The sequence below is a fragment of the Falco punctatus genome, assembly GCF_963210335.1.
Source record: "Falco punctatus genome assembly, chromosome: 1".
Taxonomy (NCBI): Eukaryota; Metazoa; Chordata; class Aves; order Falconiformes; family Falconidae; genus Falco; species Falco punctatus.
In genome coordinates, this window is record NC_137580.1 from 82,464,474 (window position 1) to 82,485,591 (window position 21,118).

At 37.6% G+C, this 21,118-nt stretch overlaps 1 protein-coding gene across 2 annotated transcripts in view; it reads right to left on the bottom strand.

Moving 5' to 3' along the window:
- SPOCK3 (SPARC (osteonectin), cwcv and kazal like domains proteoglycan 3) overlaps nt 1-21,118 on the bottom strand; it is a 237,720-nt gene that overhangs the window by 38,040 nt on the left and 178,562 nt on the right. For both annotated transcript variants that reach the window (XM_080371193.1, XM_080371194.1), the window contains one exon: nt 561-680. In XM_080371193.1, the coding sequence (XP_080227319.1) occupies nt 561-680 (120 nt within the window). The remainder of the gene's footprint in view (nt 1-560; nt 681-21,118) is intronic.

A 21,118-nucleotide genomic window follows, 5' to 3' on the forward strand; every position in this document is an offset into this window, starting at 1 on the left:
CTGTTTCCACTTCATTAGTATGCCTGAGACCTCCCATTTGAAGTATATCCTTGAAAGTTCCTTTTTGCTTACAAGCTTCTTTTCCTTATGTTCTTCTGTACCAGTACCTACAGTGGCATCAACTAGCAGTGATGGGTCACACGTAATTGTATCTCCTGTACATTATTTCTTAGGGCTAGCCATTTCACAACTCACTTTTCTCTATGAAAAAGCTGCTCAAAAATCCCTACTTGTTTCTTCTGTTTAGTCTCCTTATACAGCAGCTAATTATCAATCAAATAGACAATTTAATAACATTCACAAATGAAAGCATTGTGAATCGTAGCTGCCATACATTCTTACCAGAGTCCTGCAAAACAACACTGAAAGTCTGAAATGAATATTTTATACCAGTACTAAACCTTAAATAAGAAATTAACTTTAGTAAAGCACAAAGTTATGGTTTTGTACGCACGCCTATTTAAAGCACATAAGAATAAGGCTAGTCTTAGCAATGGAGATATAGAAGTACAAAAAACTATCAAAGAGAACATTAAATAAGACAAGCAGAAATCTCTTACGGGTTCTTTCAGGCCTTTGAACAATCCTAGTCTTCTTATTGTGAATTCCACTTTCATGAAGTGCCTTAAACCAGTCTCTCAATCTGTTTGCAACCTCCCTGAATTCCAGGTCACTGCACACTGAAAAACAAAACGTAGACTTGTTTAATGTTTTTCTCCTGAGTGCAAAATAGAACTTTTCAAACTATGCAAAAAAACCCCCACAAAACACAAAAAAACATAAAATATAAACGTATATGTTCCACAGCTTTCTTTAATTCATAAACTTCAGTTTCATTACTTCATGCCTTCAAAACTCAATTAAGATCCTCAGAAATAAATGACTGATGTATAAAGCAATTATGAAAATATATATAACTAGAAATTAAAATTAGCCTATGCAAACTACTGCCAACTGCAAACAGTTCTAGCACAGGTATTATCACATCTCATTGTTGATGACGCTGTATGGCAGAGACACCCATGACGGTCTTTTGGAGTTTCATTTTTATGTTCATTAAGGCAATAGTAATGGAAGCCCTACCAGAACAGGCTGGAGATGTGATTTAGGCAGATAATGCAGGAACACCCAACTTGCTTTCCTATGCTGAAATGTGAAAAGAGGAAGTAGGGTTGGCAGAGAAACTGCTTCAGGGAGTGTCCTGGAAGCTTATCTGATTGAATGTGGTTTTACAAGTCAACATTCATGAGCACGTAACTGCAAACAGGCAGCCATACAGCTGCTTGGTGATGGAAAGGATGGTTTCTTTGACTAGAAACAGCAAGGGCAGAAAAAGCATGCAGGACCAAGGACAGCATCTGTAGCATCAAGAACAGCTGATTAGGAGCAGACTGGCTGAAGTGTTGTACAGTACTGGTAGTACTGAAACCAGCAGCAGAAGCAGATAATAGAGATAGCAGCGAGGAAACCTATCCACTATTGAGCTGCTGGAGAAGACGAAGAAAAGGTGTGCTTGGAGCAAGTAGATATCCCTTCCAGAACTCTGCTTTCATGTATTGGAGAGAAGCTGGGACAAGACAAGAAATAATAGGATCTGGAAGATGACAAAAGCAGGAAAGGCACTGAAGATATGCTTCCCTAGGTAACAAAATACCTTCCAGTGCCCTTATCAACAGTTACCACTTCCAAATCAGGTTTTCCAGGTCTACCAGTAAATGACTAAGCTACAATCTGAAGAGCTCACACCTAAGTTAGCAGAGCTTCACAGTGACACTCTTGCAAATAATTCTCCAGTTCAGCTTACTTTTCCTTTATTATGTAGCAAACCATAATATTTGGAGACCTAGCCTTCAGCACACCTTATTAAATTGAACAACACTGTGAAACACCTGTTTGTACTTCACAGTAGGACTGAAACATGTCAATACATCAACAACTATCAATGCCTGTACAACTGCAGGCATCGAAGCTTTTGTTTATTCATTCTTTGCTGAAGTCTCTCCTGAGACTTTGTTTTTTTCCTTGAAAGAGTTAAGTTCAAACTATACATACATTTGCACATATTATGAATTGACATTTTTATAAAATTTGTATTCTGCTTTTCTGTTGTGTAATGGATATTTTTTTTTTTCCCTGATAATTTGATAGCGAACTGGGGAAAGAATTTTTTATGATATGCGGGCATGCATGCTCAAAACCATATCGCAACAACTAGATGGAAATATTCCCCTGAGCCAAGACTACACATCAGATTTAAAACTTGTGGGATTTCTACGTTTGCTATGACGACGCCTTCCATTACCAACCTTTGCACCAGCTGACAGGTCAGTATAAGAAATCAGACATGAACTTTGGACACCTTGCTCATCTTTAATTTCACCTCCCGTTACAGGTGAAATAGATTACAGGTGAAATGGAATAATACTGTTCCCTCCTCCAACTACCTTCCCTTGGTTTAAGAGAAAGACTTCTAGAATGGAATCAAAGGGCATGGAGCACAGCACAATCATTAGGGGTACCTGACCTGCAATCTAACCACTTTGATTTATCTACCCTGCACAATACTGTGTACTGTTGCCACAGGTCCCAGAAATAACATAGCTACATTAATATATACATACACTGACCTGGCTATTTTCATCTACTTCTAATTTGCCTATTTGCAGCTCAACACCAATTAACCTCTGATGCTGAGCTGACCTACTCAGAGCCAGTATATAAACTCATTTACAGGCACAGACACACACGTATACCCATATATGTGCATGTATATATATTTATTTATTACATATATAAAACTGAGAGCATGAGGAAGTGTCAGTTTCAAGTAAAAGCTTAGCTTTAATGACATGAACAAAGAGATGCACATGACAGATGCATGACAGAGAATGTAGGAATTCCTCCTTTCTGTAGAAGCAGTGAAATAATACACTGAAGCTAATAATCTATTAAACTTATTAAGGTGTAAAATCAAAGCATTAAGAAAAAGAGATAGTGCCTCTTTGATTATTAGGTATAAGAATAAAATAGATTTTGCTGTTTCAGCATGTGGTACTAGCCACTGTCATGCACGATATGACATAAAATGGCATTTTCTGTGCTCCTGTGAATTGCATTCCTTTCAAAATGGAGCGTATATATGGCACATTTGGGGAATCTGACGCATCCCCTATCAGATCGCAGATTAGGGGCATTCTTCCAAATTCAACTTCTTACAATCCTTTTCCCAGACTTTACTTGACAATTTAAGTTACGGGTTTTTATCTCAAAACCAAGAATTAGAGAATTGTCATAATTTTTGGTTCATTGTAATGATTTTGATAAGTTTTGATAATATCTATAACCAATGCAAAACAAACTGATTAAAACTGTCATTTGCTTATTTTCCACCAGATAGCTATTCAGGTGCTGGAGTCAGCTCTCAAACTTGGCATGTAATGACATTTACTGTATTACTGATTTAAATGCACAGTGAAATTCTGGTTCATGACATTTCTAACATGTCAAGTAAAAGTAGATGTCTTTTATATAAGAAATATACATGAGAGATGCAAAACTATACTACTCTACACATTTAATAATTTACATGGCTAAACTGTGTTCTCAATAAGCATTTAAAGCATGGGTTTATAACAAAGTCTCGCATTTCAGTATTTCAATATCACAGAATATTTAGTTTATATACCAGCACCTCAGGAAAAGATTTAAAAGGTAGAACCGGACAGCAAATTAGAATTATTGCCATAAACCTTTCTATCCATTATGTCATTTCCACAGGATGCCTAAAATTTGTTAAAATTATGAGTTGGTTAAATAACAAGTAATAATGCACTTCATTTTGACTGCTGGAAACTAAAATACACTGGGGTCTTCTTTTTGTTTCTGTTTCCCACTCCCCCACCCCTCCACTTTTAAATTTCTCAATGGAAAATTCCAAAATAGAGAAGAAATTTCAGGTTTTAGTATACTTACTATTTTCCAGAGTGCTTTTCCAGATCTAGCTATCCTAACATTAAACCAGCAGAATAAGAAGCATTGCACCTTAATTCACATGGATTAACATGAATAAATATCGTATTCTTTAACAGAGAGAGTATCAGCCTAACACTCCATTCACTAGAATGCTACTTGCCATTAAAACGTGCTTGCTCAGGTTTATGCTATATGATGAAAAATTATATTAATTAATGGTTTGGTGCATTCTAGAATATGTTTAGGGACTTCTCATCCTGGTGATCAGCTTCTAAAGATACATGCTGGTGAAATTATTGTACGCATTGGTCTGTACTGATTTAAAATAGGTCAAGATGAGGTAATTCAGATCTATTCAGACTATTATTTCATCTGATAGACTGGGAGATGAATCTTTAATGGCAAAAGACAGACAGTAAAGGTTGTAGAAGGTTAGACAGTAATAAAAAAATGCATATTAAATGACATGAATCCACTCGGGAACCTGCCAAAAAGTACTTCTGTTTTTGTCTAATGCCAATGCAAGGCATTCCTGCTATTACAATCAATTCTAGTAGCCATTAAAAGCATTAGTATGGGGTAAAGTGAAGTCACTAGCTCAAAGGTTACTGGAGTCTCCTGTCATTAGATGTAATAAAAACTGACTATCTTTTAAAACCAATGTATATGAATATGCAAAAAATGAAGGGATCTGAAAACTTAATAGGTACTCAATCCAGAAATATCTTTATGGAAGTATTATTTAAATGTTAGGTGGAACTAAGTGTTCAATTTGTTTTCACATGCAGTAAATGTTACAATTTGTGTTGGTATTTGAATAGAATTTACTGATTGGAAGTAGAATATTTGAAAATGCTAATCAATATGTGTTCGTTCAGTGACTTTCAACTCAATCTAATTGATGAAGTAAAACCAGTGCTATTGAAAGCTATAAAGACATGCAGAACATATTTGGAACTAGCATAATGGATTGAATTCCCTATCATATGTAAATAAGTCTTGGCTTTCTGACATAACAGAAAATAAGTTAACAATATATACTTTTTATATAAACATAGCGACATATATACATATAATTATATGTAGTTTAAAAAATGTAAATCATTGCCATATTGACATAATAAGTACAGTGAAATACTGGTGTTTTAAGGAGTAGCTTTCATTACATGAAGGGTCAAAAAGTGATTTAGGAAAAAAAAAAACAAACCACACTCACACTGTGGAGCATCACACACAATAACATATGGGATCACAAGGCTGTAGATAGAAACTGTGTCTCTGTTTACTTCAGGAGAAGATAGTTTCATCTACTTTTTCAGCAGCAGACCTCAGTTAAATATTCACCTCTAAGAGTAAAGGCCTGACAATTCTGAAGGAAGCTCTACAGACCTAAAGAAATTATCACCACAGTTTAACAGTAATTTAAGTGTAGAACTCACCAATTCATCTGTTTTCTTTTCTGCCCTGCAGCCAGAATATTCCTAAAGTCTTTTTATAATTTAACAACATGACACTTCCATTTCTAAATCCACTAAACAGCCAGTTACCCTGAAAACTATGATTTACTGACGATATGGCCAGTGGGATTAAGTTGTAGGAGAAAGATTAAGGCTTTGTTTCAGAGTCAGATGTGAAGTACCTTGCCCTGCCAGAAGGCACACATCCACGTCACGATGTGGTCTGCGCTATCCCATTGTGTGGTTGTGCTTGCTGCACAACTCTATCCTGTTACAAGACACACAGTCCTTATAACCAGAACTGCAGAAGATCATCCCCAGCAGACAATCTCAAGCAATAATGTAGAACTATATTCATAAATTCATGTGTATAATAAAACAATAAGTAAATATACAGACAGCATATGGACAATTTGAAGACCATAGAATCACAGAATCATTGAGGTTGGAAAAGACCTTTAAGATCATCAAGTCCAATCGTCAACCCAGGACTGCCAAGTCATAAACTTGCCACTAAACCATGTCCCTAAGCAGCACATGTATGTGTTTTTTTAAACACTTCCAGGGATGGTGATTCCATCACCTCACTGGGCAGCCTGTTCCAATGACCGACCACCCTTTCAGTGAAGAAATACTTCCTAACGTCCACTATAAACCTCTCCTGGCAAAACTTGAAGACATTTCCTCCTCTCTTATTGCTGGTTACCTGGGAGAAGAGAGCAACCCCCACCTGTATACAACCTCCTTCCAGGCAGTTGTGGAGAGCAATAAATTCTCCTGAGCCTCCTTTTCTCCAGGCTGAACACCCCGGTTCCCTCAGCCGCCCCTGACAAGACTTGTGCTCCAGACCCCCCACCAGCCTCGCTGCCCGTCCCTGGACACGCTCCAGCACCTCCCTGTCCCTCTTGCAGCGAGGGGCCCAAACCTGAACACGGTACCTGAGGTGCGGCCTCACCAGTGCCGAGCGCAGGGGGACGGTCACTGCCCTTGCCCCGCTGGCCACACCGTTTCAGACACCAGCCAGGACGCTGCCGGCCTTCCTGGCCACCTGGGCACCCTGCTGGCTCCTGCCCAGCCGGCTGCCAGCCAGCACCCCCAGGCCCTTTCCCCCCAGGCCCTGCCCAGCCGCTCTCCCCCAGCCTGTAGCGCTGCGGGGGGTTGCTGTGACCCAAGGGCAGGGCCCGGCACTGAGCCTGGTGGAACCTCCTACAGTGGCCTCGGCCCATCGGTGCAGCCTGCCCAGACCCTCTGCAGAGCCTCCTGCCCTCAGGCCGACCAACACTCCCGCCCAGCTGGGGGCCATCTGCAAACTGGCTGAGGCTGCGCTCCATCCCCTCAGCCAGGCCCTCCATAAAGACACTGACAGGCCCCAGCACGGAGCCCTGGGGACACCGCGTGTGACCGGCCACCACCTGGGTGTAACCCCACTCACCACCACTCTGGGCTCAGCCATCCAGCCAGCTTTTTACCCAGCACAGAGTCCACCTGCCCCAGTCGTGAGCAGCCAGTTTCTCCAGGACAATGCTGTGGGAAATGGTGTAAAAGGTTTTACTTAGTCCAGGTGGACAATACCCACAGCCTTTCCATTCATCCACTAGGTGGGTCATCTTATTGAAGGAGACCAGGTTCATCCAGCAGGACCTGCCTTTCATCAGCCCAGGCTGGCTGGGCCCGACCCCCCAGCTCTGCTGCACGTGCTGTGTGATGGCGCTCGGGGTGACCTGCTCCATCACCTTCCCTGGCACTGAGGTCAGGCTGACAGCCCTGGAGTTCCCCGGGTCCTCCTTCTTGCCCTTCTTGTAGATGGACATCACACTGGCTAACTTCCAGTCTTCTGGGACCTTCCGGGTTAGCCAGGACTGCTGATAAACGATGGAGAACGGCTTGGGAAGCCACATCAACCACCTCCTACAGAAAACTAGGAATTACTTCATGTGAGATGGATAACTTAAACAATCATTGTATGCTAAAGCAATACTTCTAATCATCCTAATGTTTTCTATGTGTTGGAATCACTGTATGTGTTCACAGAGTCACAGAATAATTTATGTTTGAAAGGATGTCCAGAAGTCATTCAGCCTTACCCTCTGTAAAAAACAGGTCTAATTACATCTGGTTGCTCAGGACAGTGTCCAGTCATACATGTCCTGTGATCATCCTGCCATTCACATGAAGGTTCCTCACTATGTGAAAGACCAGTCCTCCTTAAGAGGAACAATATACTACTATCTACTGTCTTGAACTCTACTGTTTACCCTGGAAAGCACAATAGCATTTTCTCATGCTGTAACTTGAGGATTGAACCCATGTCTCCAGGATTCCTAAGTATCCAGAAACTTGATTACAGCAGCAATTCCAGCTCAGTTGTGAGAAGGATTATTTAGAGCAGTTTACACTGATGCTTATGTAGTCCAACACCCTTTCAATGCATTGCCTACCTTTCATGTACTACTGTATGGCTGTACAGTTAATCTTATGCATCTGAGCTGCACTGATTAACTGGCATATCCATGTGTGCATTTAAACATATTATTTTTCAGAGGGCCCTGTGTAAAATTACTGTAACCCTAATGTCGCCATTAGAATTCAGTGCTGCCTTTAAAGACAGCATCTATTAAAGTAAACGGGAACATTATATGAACCGTACCTACTCAATGTCAGTATTCTGCAAGGTTGCCATTCCGCACACCTTTATGAATTTAGCCCAGAGGAACTGATTGCTTGAACTGAAAATTCCTGGCCCCAGACTAAGGGCTAGGTCCACATTTGGCTAAACCTAAATGTCTAAGAAAACCAGAACCAAAACTGTATGGAAATGGCATGATTCCTGCAATATACGTCAGCACTTCTAGGTCTGTATCATATCTGTCACAAATGGGAATAACAACATACGGCAAAAAGTAATGTGGTCACAAAGCCCAATAAATTTGGCAGAAGGACAAAAAGCCTTTCAAAATTGTAAATAAAGGATGGGACAGTCATTTCAGCCATCTTTTTACAGTCCCGTATGTACAATCACAATTATTTTTTTTTTTATAAAATGTTTGTAATTTGGAAAACATAATATGTATATTTCTAGTTATATAAGCTTATGAAGTTTATTAGCCATCTGTTACCTCTATGGCCAATGATTTTAGGAAGATACCTGGAAATTAACAAATAAAAGCATTCTGATCTCCTTACTATTTCACTAAACATAATGAATTTTCTACTTCAGTTAGTCTATGTTACGAGATAATTAATATAAATGCCGCAGACACCATATCAGGGAACTGCAGCTGCTTATTCTTACTGCCTCAAATTAATGTTCCATACAAACATTCTGCTCATGATTAATGTTTCATAAAATCTAAAATTATTTCAATTAAATTCTATTTTCATAAAATAAATCTCATCTTTTTGTGTCCTCACATTTTTAAAGACTTCACATTTAAATATAATGACCATTTCTGAGTGCAGGAAAAATAGCAGTAACCACAACATACAGAATTTGTGTCCAAAAATATTATCTTCAACTTAAAATACATAAACTTACTAAAACATTGCAACCTGCAATTAAATAAGACAAAAGTAATTCTTTAATCTGTCAGAAGTATCACAGACCTGTTGTGGTATTTCTTAATTTTCTGGAGGACAGTCAATATATATGGCTTCCTTTGCTAACTGCTGCTAGCCTTTAGTATCAGTTATTTCCTATCACGCTCTGTTATTCTGAACTACTAATTACTGAGGATGAAAATGATGTCATTAATGTGTACATTGCACACTTATGAAGCCAGGTAGTCAGCAAAAAATGTTAGCTAGCAAGGAAATGCTCTACTGTAACACGGTATAGTCCAAGATCTTTTCATTCCCAAATATTTTTATATATTCAATTGAATATGGTATTTCACATAATAGAATATATGAAAAGTATCAAATAGGGACAGAACAGCAGTTTTCTTAGTGGTGAAAGCTTTCCAGACAAACAAAGGTGAGGTAGTTTTCTGAATTTAGTTTCAAGGATTCCTGAAAGCAGTACACAGCTCTGGTACAAAGTCAGGATATTTCCCTCCTTTCAAGGACAAGATCAACAGGGTCCTGCAAAGACTTTTTTGCATTTGACATAAAATCCTGTGAAACCTAGACAAGGTTAAGGACAAGACTGAGACAAGGAAAAGTAGAAAAGGATAAAAAGACCACTGAACAATGCTCTTTATAAAGAGAAAAAAAATAATAATAAAAATAATTTCCAGTATTTTAAATTAGACATTTTTTGAAAACAGAAATGTTTTTGTGCTGATAAGAGGCTTCAAAGGTCTACCACACCAGGTAATTCTGTGCACAGAACCTGGAAGGGACTAATGGAGTTTCTTTCTATTGTGAGAGAAAATTATCATTGTGCCTAGATAGGACTGTCCACTGTTTTGCACCTTTTCCCTTGCAGAGAAGGACAGCAGAATTGAACATTGGGCTGAACAATCACCAATGTATAGAAATCAACTAAATGCTGTTCTGCAAGTGGCTGGTGTAAAGGTATTTTACATCACATCTGGATCCCACTAAAGCCTGACAGATTTAAGGCTGGCATTGCAGCAGTTTCCTCCTTTTTGTATTTAGATTGCGATCTGATGCTTTAAAACACATTGTACTTCCCTAACCATTTCCTTGTGTGTCCTTCTTGAATGCTTAATCCCTAACATTGCTCTTAATCACCTAGAAATGTGCATTAAAGAGCACAGTTGCCTGTACACCTCTCAGTGAGGACTGAGAGGCCGGAATCTCTCCAATTTAGCTAATTATTTGTGGTTTTCCTAAAGTGAGGCCATCAGAGGTAGTAAAGCTCTTCCTCCAATACTGAAGAAAACTATAGCAGCCGATCCATTATATCAGTAATATAACTGCAGGACCCTCTCCCCCTGGCACAAATCACATGCACTGAGATGCAAACTCTGCTACACTGTACCACCACCTGATTGAAATCAGAACTCTAGTTAAGTAAATGTAATCTGCAGCTGTGTCTCCACACAAACTCATTAATCAAAAGCTGAAGGAGAAATGAAGAAAGTAATGATTTTTAAAAGATATGATTAGGGTACAAATCTGAAATGTTTACACATGCATATATGAAATATGCTATCAAAGTGCAATTACGTTTTGCTAGTCTACGCACTGAACACCAAATGGATTGTTCATGAATGTATGACGTAGATCAGACAATTTTTATGAGATGTATATGAATATTCATAGGGATAAGAATTTATTTAGCATTGGTAATTCCTAATACATCTTTTAAATCCAAAACTGCTGTGTTACCAACAGTGACCCAACTGAATTACAATTACTATTTTTGGAGAGGAAGGGGAAACTTGTTCAAAGTGCTGTTTTATAAATAAGAAGGATACAGGAAGCATACACTGGTGAAGCATGTGGGGGTAAATGAAAATGTTGGAGGGTACAGTGTCCAACAGGATACCATTTGCAATTTAAATGACTATAAATCTGTTTTTTCATTCATAAAGTCTGCAGGAAGTCGTCCATGGAGAAAACTATTCCCAGAGGTACATCTGAAAAGGGAACCGCTACTTTACCTGAGCAGAGAGTCTGGCAGTGATATGTATGGACAACCACGGACAAGAGCCAAGGAGCAAACCAAGAAGCTACATTATTTGACAGTGCAAATATACCCTTATGTGCTCTCCCATATTTCTTCACCCCAAGTTTGCGGCTCAGAAACGGAGACCATGTCATGTTCAATACAAGAAGAAATGGCTGCAGAGCAAGTTCATGGTCACTGAACTACTCCACAAGGCACAACAACATTCAGAAAAGGGATACATTTTAGGTGCTCTCTTAGTATAAGGGACAGCTTTTAACACCTTTCTTCAGGGGAAATACTGAACTGCAATGCCAAAGACTAACTGAGTATCCTAATAAACTGCTTCATCATAAAGCAGTTATTAAATAAATATGGCTAAGTTAGCAAAGCTTTCAACTTTCTACAGAAGAAGAGAAAATAAGACATCCAGAGGTTAGCACCCTTCTTTCAAAATAAAATTGTTAAGACAGAATTAATGAAAAAGGAAAAAGTTTCCACCAAGAAAACTTCCTTTTTTCATCAAAATAATTCAATCTTTTCAACTCGTTATACCGACTGATGTACTCAGATAATACAGGTTTTGTCTGAGCAGACTGTATTCTAACCCCAGGGTTGCTGTTTTCCCATTACAGATAAGGGTCCATGCATGTAGACACAATACAGATACCCAGTTAAACCTAGCAACAGCATGTGCTTTTTGGAAAGCTTAAACTATGCTTTTCTGCCCTAACATATCATGTCAGTGAGCAACAAAACAGAAAGTTCCTCATCTATATAACCTTTCCATTTAAACTGAACAAAGACTACAAAGGAAGAAATAGAAGACATTTGCCATTTAACCAGCTGTATTGAATGACTCTCCTGAACTCTTTAAAAAAACTCGCCTTAAACACAGTGATAAAAAACTGTCACCTGAGACATTAAAACTAGAAACTAAGTTATCTGAATTGGCAGCTGAAGACCCTGTATAACTTTAACAAAATCAAAGCACTCCATGAATTTAATGTGCAAGGCCATCAGAGACTTTGTAGCTTTTGTCACTCACAGTAATACCAAATACAATGCTGAGGAAATCCACAGTTATACCACTGCCATCTAAGATTTCTGAAATCTATAAACTTTCTCCAGAAGAATTGATGGCATTTCTTTTGTTAAGATGAACACTTGGTCTCCAAATGTCTCCATGCATTCTTTTGCTATATATATAACTCTTATGGCAACTATGAAATGCAGTGTTTCTTGGGAACAGCAGTGGCTGTACAAGATCTGTGGTATGTGTTACAATTCAAGCCCATTACAGAGGAAAAGCAGGCTTCAGTCAGAAAATCTGCAAAAGGAAGATAAACTAAGGAAAGGACTGTAAAACTGCCAGTGATGGTACTCCATTAACTTCCTCTGCAGGGGGAATAAGCTTGCTAGGCAGGAAAAGGAGATGGAATACAATTTTGACTACAGCAAATGCAGGAAAATGGTAACATCCCATCATTAAGAATGACAATTCAGTGGCTGCAGAGCCATGCCTAAGAATGGCTGCTTATGGTCAGCCCAAACTCTATCAAGCCTCATGTCTTGTCTCCAAGAGCAGCTATTCATACAGAGATGCTGTGGAAAAAAAGTGATATTTTCATGGTATGCCTTCTCCCCTTGATCCATGGCTCAGAGATGTCTTGCGTTCACATAATTTAAATGGGTAATGCACAATCTCATAGTTTCTGACTATCTACATATTTCACATTCCAAGGAAACACATACTTTATTTTTATGGAAGAAGGAGAGAAAATCTACTTGATCAAGATCCTCCTGAAATCTATTCACAATTTCTTTGTTATCCATAAGGGTAAACTTGCAAAGCACCACTTGCAAACCCTATTAAGAAATCTCTCTGCAGCCAACAAAACAGGATAGTGATATAATTCTGTATCGCCATTTATGAGACTCTCCTGCTTACTTAGCCAGCTAAACAGCCAGTGTCTCCAATCATTTTCTTTTTGTAAAATGGGTATGGCCTACAAATACTGGAAGCAACTTCTCAAAACAGCCCTTGACAAGACGTCATCTGTGTGGGTCATGGAAGAACGAAAGTGTGACAACAGTATGTCAGATCGAAGGCTCGTCTAGCCCGGTACTCAGGTCTCCAAGAATGGGAAAAAGTGGATGCATAGTGAGGTAGAGAAACACTGAAAAAGCATTTGCCTGGTCTCCAACCACCTGTGCACAAAAGATTTCTAAAGACAGATATGAACCTATAAGAGTAATCTGGTTTCTCTCTTGGTAGCCTCAACCCAAAGCACATGTAATAAAAAACTCCACAAATTTTAAAATAAAATTTCAGGTCATGCTTTCAGATATAAAACTAGGAAAAGAAGAGTACAAATACACCGAGTACAAAATACAATGCTAGTTTAACATTAACCAGCTGTTCTTAAGTCCTGAAAATGCGTCCAAGTCTTCACTGAGACGCCCAACTCTCTTTCTCTCAGCTGAGAGATGTCAGTGTTACCTGTACAGCCATTAACTCGTCTGGTGCAAACCACAGAAAAGAAATGGTCATTGTCAGAGGGACTCAGCTCCACCATCAAAGAAAACCATCAAGTCATCTTCATATGTGTGCAATTCTCATATAAGATGGGTGTGTTACAGACAATCTTTAATACACAAGTGTTCTGTGACATCAAACAACTCCAGATTCAAACCAAGCACCATGAGGGATCAGTCTTGGTATCATGATGTATTTTAGGAAACCTTTTCAAGCTGTAGTCTATGCGCATGGGACTGCTGTCTACCGGCATGAAGTTTATCTGCATGGCTATGTTGCAAGTACCAAAGTTTTTGAAAGGAGCTACTTAGAGCAGGCACAGATCAGCACCATTTGCACGCAGAACAAAGCAAAGCCAATACTGATAACAAAGACCACTGTCTCTTTAAGCAAACTTCTTATAACATTAGATTCTATCAAGGATCCTGGCATATTTTCTGACATTTAGAGAAATTCTCATCATATTGAACTCAGTAGTAAAATGCTTGCTGATTTCAGAACAGCCAGAATTTCACCTCCCCCTTTGGTGCTGTCTAGAGCAGCTACTTTGCCCTTTGAAGAGGAAAGGAAATCTAACACTGATCAAGAGACATCTTGGCTATCGATTAAACAATTTTGTTGACACTTTATAAGTTACAAATGAAAGAAAATAAAAAATATAAACTTTTTGCTTAAAGAAATATGATGTTCTTTTTTTGAAAAAATATATCTACGCAATAAAATGTATTGTATTATAGACAAAATGTATACAATAAGAAAGTACATTGCTTTTCCATATGGTAATTAAGGACCTTTCAAGACAAAAAGACTATGGACAATTAGAGATGCCAGGCAGTAATCTATTCAGTTATAATTCTGCTTGTTAATCATAAAGCATGAAAAGTATTTCAACTAACTGGATGTGCTGATTATCAGCACCGTTGCCTACAGCTAAAAAGAACTGTCAAATGTCATCAACTGTGAATCTCCACCACTGCATCTGTGACTTTGAAACAACTATTACCCCTAAAAACAGCATCATGGTTCTGTACTGCTTGTAAAATTCATGAAAATGTTTAAACTGCCAGTGACATCAAGACAATGAAAATAATGCAACAGTAGCTGAGGCTTTAAAAGTAAAAACCAAAAGTGGCATTTAATTATTTTAAGAAATAATCAAATGCCTACTGATAATAGTTTTGAAAATCTAGTAAGAGCAGTAAGAAATAGTGTGAAATTATGTCAATTTTTAACAGACTCTTCTGTTCTCTGTCAAAAGATTTTTAACACAATTTTTTAGTTATTATTCAGATAGCGCTATCTTTCATGTTATTGAACTTCAATTTCATGCATGTTTTTCTTCTGCCCTTTGTAGGCTATGCTCTTAAAGTTCTGAACACGCATCATTAACTACAGAGAAACTTGCAGAAATATATCAGAGTGATATCTGAATTTTGGTGGCCACACAAAAGTAGTACAAATGATACTCGGGTCTTCCTTCAAGAGTGATCACTGTTAAGATCAACACGGCATTACGGTGTCCTCAGAAACTATTATATCCTACTGGGCCAGGTGGATCACGAGGCTATTCAGGTAATTTTTAAAGATACAGGCAATGTGGTCAAAAAAACATGTGTTTTTATCATCACTGCACTGAGCTCAGAATACCATTGCTTTCCTGCTGCATGGATCATTGCCTCGGTTTCAAGATGCTGATATCGCACCTCAATGACCTGCAGACTACAGCAGGCTCCTCCTCAGCAAGGTGAAGCTGAGGCAAGGCGCAAGGGTGCAGACAGATTACAGGATTCAATAGCAGGTGCCACCCACCATGAAAATTTACTTGCAGAGCAGCAGCTCCAAGTTTAAGACTTTCTCCCCTTACAGCTCTTATGTCATTAAACCCCAGAAATCCTGGTTCAGTGCAGTGGGAGTTTTGTCCCTGATTTCGGCAAGGCTAGTCTTCCCTCCCGTGAATATGAACCACCTCATCATTCTATTGCACAAAGCCCACCCTTCGTCCTCGTTTCACAGCTGTAATTTGAAGTCAATACTGTGCCTATTGCTTGAATATCTGACTGGACTCGACATTTTATTCAGTTGCTGCCTGTATGTATTACAAATGGACATCATCAACATATGTTTCTACTTTAACAGCCAAGATTGCTATTATTTCTTAATAGGAAAGCTACTTACATTTAAAAATGCTGATTTAGTCCCATTTTATATTGAATCCCTGTTTTAGCAACAGAATAATTTCTATGGCTGCTTGTGGATTAATATGAGTTGGTAGCTGTGAGGAAGAATAAATATAGCATCATACTGTACACAACACAGAGTACTTTTGTTATAATTTAAAGTCAATCCTGGAAGACTAATTTGTGGGTTTATTGTTTTAAGTAGGACTGGATGTAGTTATGTTGAAAAGGTCATTAAGTATAGAGAATAATTTTATTTAAAATAATAATATACAGTAATTACTGAATTACAGCATTAGGTCAGCAGGAAATTGCTAGAAGCAATATTTGACAACTAAAATGTGACCGTGGAGCTTTTTTTGATTTAACATCTGCGCAAACTTGACTTATAAGCTTCACTGTTTCCTATAATGTTAAGACATTTGCGGGTTTGGTTTTCAGATGTTGTGATGTGTTTTTTTTTAACAGTTCCTACTGCAGCCCCTAGAATACAAATCCAAAATGGATTAAGGATTTAATTTTTATCACAGACAGGGACAGAGAACAGCAGGCTCTATACCTGCTCTTTTGCCACAGTGCCACAGACCAGCACCTCAGCACACCTGACAAAACAGGCTATGAGTGTTCCTGGTCATCTTCAATGGAAAACCTAGTTAGTTTAATTTATTGATACTTTATGTTTAAATCTTGTTAAATTAAAGGATGTGACTTTGTGCAGAACCAGTTGAAAAGCACAGCATTCATTCTGTTGGCTTAGTCCTGACAGCAGCAGCAGAGAGCAGACATATTCAAAGCATCGCCACTAATTCTGCAGTGTATGCCGAAAGGTTATAATCACTTTTAAGCTTTTGCCATAGTTGACTAAAAACCTGTTAAAAAGTCAGACAGCTGAGAGTGTTGTCTACTGATAATCACACATAAGCAAGTGAAAAATGAGAATGTAAGAAGACTGAATAAATTCTTTTGCAGGACATAATGTAGCATGGCCAGGAGCTGCCATTATGGTAATCTCGTTTAACTTTTCGTGTCAAAAAATTCAGCACAACTTCAACTAGTATTTTCTAAAGTTAGCCAGTAACTTGAGCTGTGGAAAGAATTCTTTTTTAAAAAATAAAAAATACAGTGAACCCTATCATTTCCACGTTGATATAAGAAGTTAAAATCTGAACAGACATCCCACCAAACCCAAAGGCACTTATTTTGCAATTTAAAATGGTAAACATCATTGTTTAAGGAAGATGCATATTTTTCCTTTACTATATTTACTCAATATTGACTGCTAAATTCCTGCCAACGTTGACAACCTTCTTCAAAAAGCTAAAAGAAATCAGTCCCATAGCATCACTCACGTTAATGAATTCCCATCAATCCCCCATGCTATATGTTAAGAACATCCTGACAGTCTGGCTGAATATGTAAGAGTGATCACTGCACCCTACATGACAACATTGCTTCCCCACAAATGAACACAACAGAGGTGCTTGCTGTAACCGGTCCAGACTGCTAATCCTTACAGTCAGCGACAGCTCTCGCTAATAAGTAAATGACTATCTGGATCCAGTATGGACCTGTTAAGTCAGTGCTTGCATTACAAAATCTACCCTTGACCCTAGAGAATGAAATTCTAGAGATGTGAAGAAATAAACACATCTACACAATAAGCAACTGAATTGCTGACTTTTTTTTTTTTATAATAGCAAATTCATAGATGCTGATCTCTGACAACTGCCTGCATTCTTTAGCCTTGACACACTTCATACTTTCAGCTTTTGACTCAGAAAAAGTATTTCTATATTATCTCTCAGTAGACTTTAGAACTGGTGGATAGCTCTTCTGAATTCAAGGAAGCCAAATGATACCAATCTATAATAATTTTCTTTTTAACTTGCTTTCCTGATATTATGTATCCTTTTTTCTATAAAGTCTAGTTCTGATCCAATGACCAATTAAACTGTCAGCAACATCCCGAATGCCTTGGATATACTTATACTAACTCTGTTTTCTTCTCTTGGACAGATTCAAACAGGGTGCAAGACAGTAACTAAGATCCTAATGTTATTATCCTTTTTCCTATTACTTCATTTGAGAGGTGGTAAGAGGAATGCCCATTGGTCCTTCTTGAATTAACCAGGGACAAAAATATTATCAACAAGTTGTCCCTGTTTCATATTATTGAAACATCACACTCTCGCATTTTTCCATTGCTTTATCCATCTCAAAAGAAAAGAGCAGAAAACCTAATTGCATTTTCTTTGTTATTCTGGGCTGCAGAAGTACTCCATTCACTTTAAAACAAGATGCTTTTTGTACTCCAGCTTCTGAAGTTAAACCTTCAGAAAGGAGGCAACTAAATAATACAGTGCATTAGTGGCCTCTGAGGTATCTTTTAATCCTATTAAACTGTGCATACAGAAATACTACAGAGGGTGATCAACTTAAAATACTAACCTTAAAAGAAAACTAGACAAAAATAATCAGATTCCTATGAGACACAGTAAACTGTGTTATAAACCTGCTTAAAACTTTCATCTACACCTAAACTCAGATGAGACAATCCTGCTGAAAAGACAAACAAAACCCTCTTAATTACTTAGTTTCCCCTAAAGCTGGGTTTGTAACTCTCTTTTTAAATGTTTCATGCTCTCCTGCTATGAAGAATCTCTGGAATTTACAGCAGACCTCTATTATAAACAGGATAAATAATGTGAACAGTTTTGACAAGAATTATTATTCAATATATATCAATCCATGATTTCTTCTGACTCACCTGGCACTCTTATAAATGGCAAAGATAAGATTATTTTTTCTTTCTACAAAACCACCATTTTAGTACTAGTAAATCACAATACAAACCTGTTTTTCAAAGCCATTTAATTTTAGGGGGTAGTTATGTTTTAATGCTGAATGCTTTTCACTTAGCATTCAGACTATTATAAAGGTGCCACCATGCTAATGAGCCAACGCTTACAATTTGATACAACTGAACAACTGCTGATGCTTGCATGCAAGGTGACTATAGCACTTGATCTTGCAGTATCAGCAGGAACAACAGTTAAAACAGATGCCACAGTTAATTTCATAGATCTTGGTGCCTTCAGGGAAGAAGCTGCGGTTTTCATTTTCCATGAAGACTTTAATGTTTTATTTAGAGGATTTCTGACATGTCAAGTAGCCTGCATCTGGGATATAAAATTAAGATGACAAGAAAAAAAATAAAATTAATATCGTATTTTGTGAAGCAGATAAAAAGCAACACATTTGGGTAATTATGATAATTGCAGCCACAGAATATCTATCTAATCATTTTACTAATACATATTTTCATAATGCAGATTCATCAAGAGTACACCAAAAAAATCTATGTTTTTTATTTACAAATAGAAAATCTGCCTTCTTGGTAGCTAAATATCTTGGTAGTGGAGATAGAAAAATGTATCAGCTAAAACAGATTTAGAACATGCTGATACTCTGCATATTTGTTTAATTTTTCTTATCAAGACTCTGGGTAAAGCTATAGTAAACTGCATGAAGACTCAAAGCTATCAGAACTTGGAGAAAATTGCAAAATGACAATTAGACATAAGAAAGACTTATTTTCAAAGACTTACACTCAGAAGCATGTAAGGGTTGCCCAGGAGAGGAGGCACATGATTAAATCTCTTTTTAGCATTGCATCATCTTTTCAAACTCTTTGTAATATTCACAGCTTGAAATTAGTGAGATAATCAGATGATATGAACATGGCATAAGTGCCATCATACTTTCACTGCACTGACAAACATTTTCAGTGCATCGGTGAATATACACTAGCCACAAAAATTGTTCCATTAATGCCTCAAAACGTAACACCACCCAAAAGAACAGTGCCTCTCATCTGTGAAAGAGTTTAAGTATTTGTGCAAAGAAAATAAAAATTAAACAGTAAATCAATATTGCTCTCTCTGTATGCTCAGGAGAGGTGAGCAAGTCTTTTTAGTGAAAATTTTTACTTTTATGTGTGACAACTGGTTATATTTTAATTGTTGGAAAAAGAGGAAATTATGTAACCAAGTAAGGACATGCTGATATCAAGTGAAATTATTTTCTTGCATAGTAAGTTATTCACATTTTTTGTAAAGTTAACTTAAGTAGCAGTAAATTTTCATGACAGAGGTCAGCTTCAAAAAATAGATGTTTAAACTTTTGCCTGAGATCCAACATACAACTTTTTAGAAAAAAATTACCAAAAAAAATTCAGAAAGTGACATGATATCACTAGGATATTAACTTGGTAATTAGTGCGTTTTATTTCTGTCATTTTCAGTGCATGAACTATAGAAACATTAAAAAGTGTGTCCTTGGCAGCTATTATTAATCTCTGGCTTTTAAAGGACTTTGATACTTCAAAGAAAATATCAAAATTCTACCAGCTATTAAAATTCACTTCAGAAAAGTGGTACTGCAACTATTCAATAGGGAACACAGCATAGTTGAAGCTGTGAAGTAAACAAAAAATTAAACTACTGAAGATTCAACTGGTGTTTGTAATTGAGAACTGGTCGCAAAAGGGTATCACAGTTTCCTTAAATACCACTGGGTTTACATCCTACTAGAAGATAACACAGTGAAAGTCACTGATCCAACATTCCTTCAGAACACTGCTGAGCCACCACGAGTCCATTCCCGAGTTTCTTAAGGATCTCAAGTCGCTTCACTATCCAATAAGCTCCAACATAATTACAGGTCAAAATAACTTGGCCATATATTGTGCAATTGAGGTCATATGTTTTACCTTCCAAAAACAAGCAGGATGGGCAAATAAACTAGTTTAAAATAATTGCCTGATATACAAAGTATTTTTCTAGCGGTTAGCTCCCATTGATGAGCAATTAAACACTTTTAAATTTAACTGCATATTGATGGTACAAAAATAGTATCAGTAAAAAATATTACCATCACATCTGTAATTGAGACACAAACATAGCAGCATCCTGTTAGCTTATGCATACATTGCATGAACAGAAAGATAATGCTGATCCAGATACTTTGCATATGATCTGCATCTCTTTGGCTATTTATTCTCAATACAACTACTGTGACACACTTCTAAAGGCTTCTAAAGCCTTTAATGTCTCCTAAGATTGTCAAGGTCCCTTCATTTACATAATTAAGGCAATTATAGCCATTATAATCGAATGCAACACCATTTTAATGGTCTGGGCTACATTTAAGCTTCCAGCTTTAGAATCCATAAAATCTGGTCGACAGAGAGCAAAAGAAGATAATGAACATATCCTAAAAAAAGCATGCTCTCACGACTACCTAAAATAGTTTAATAGAGTTTATTGTGCTACACAAATCAAACTTTCCTAACAATTTGGATGTTTTGGGGACTCTAGGACTGAACTTGTTCATGAAT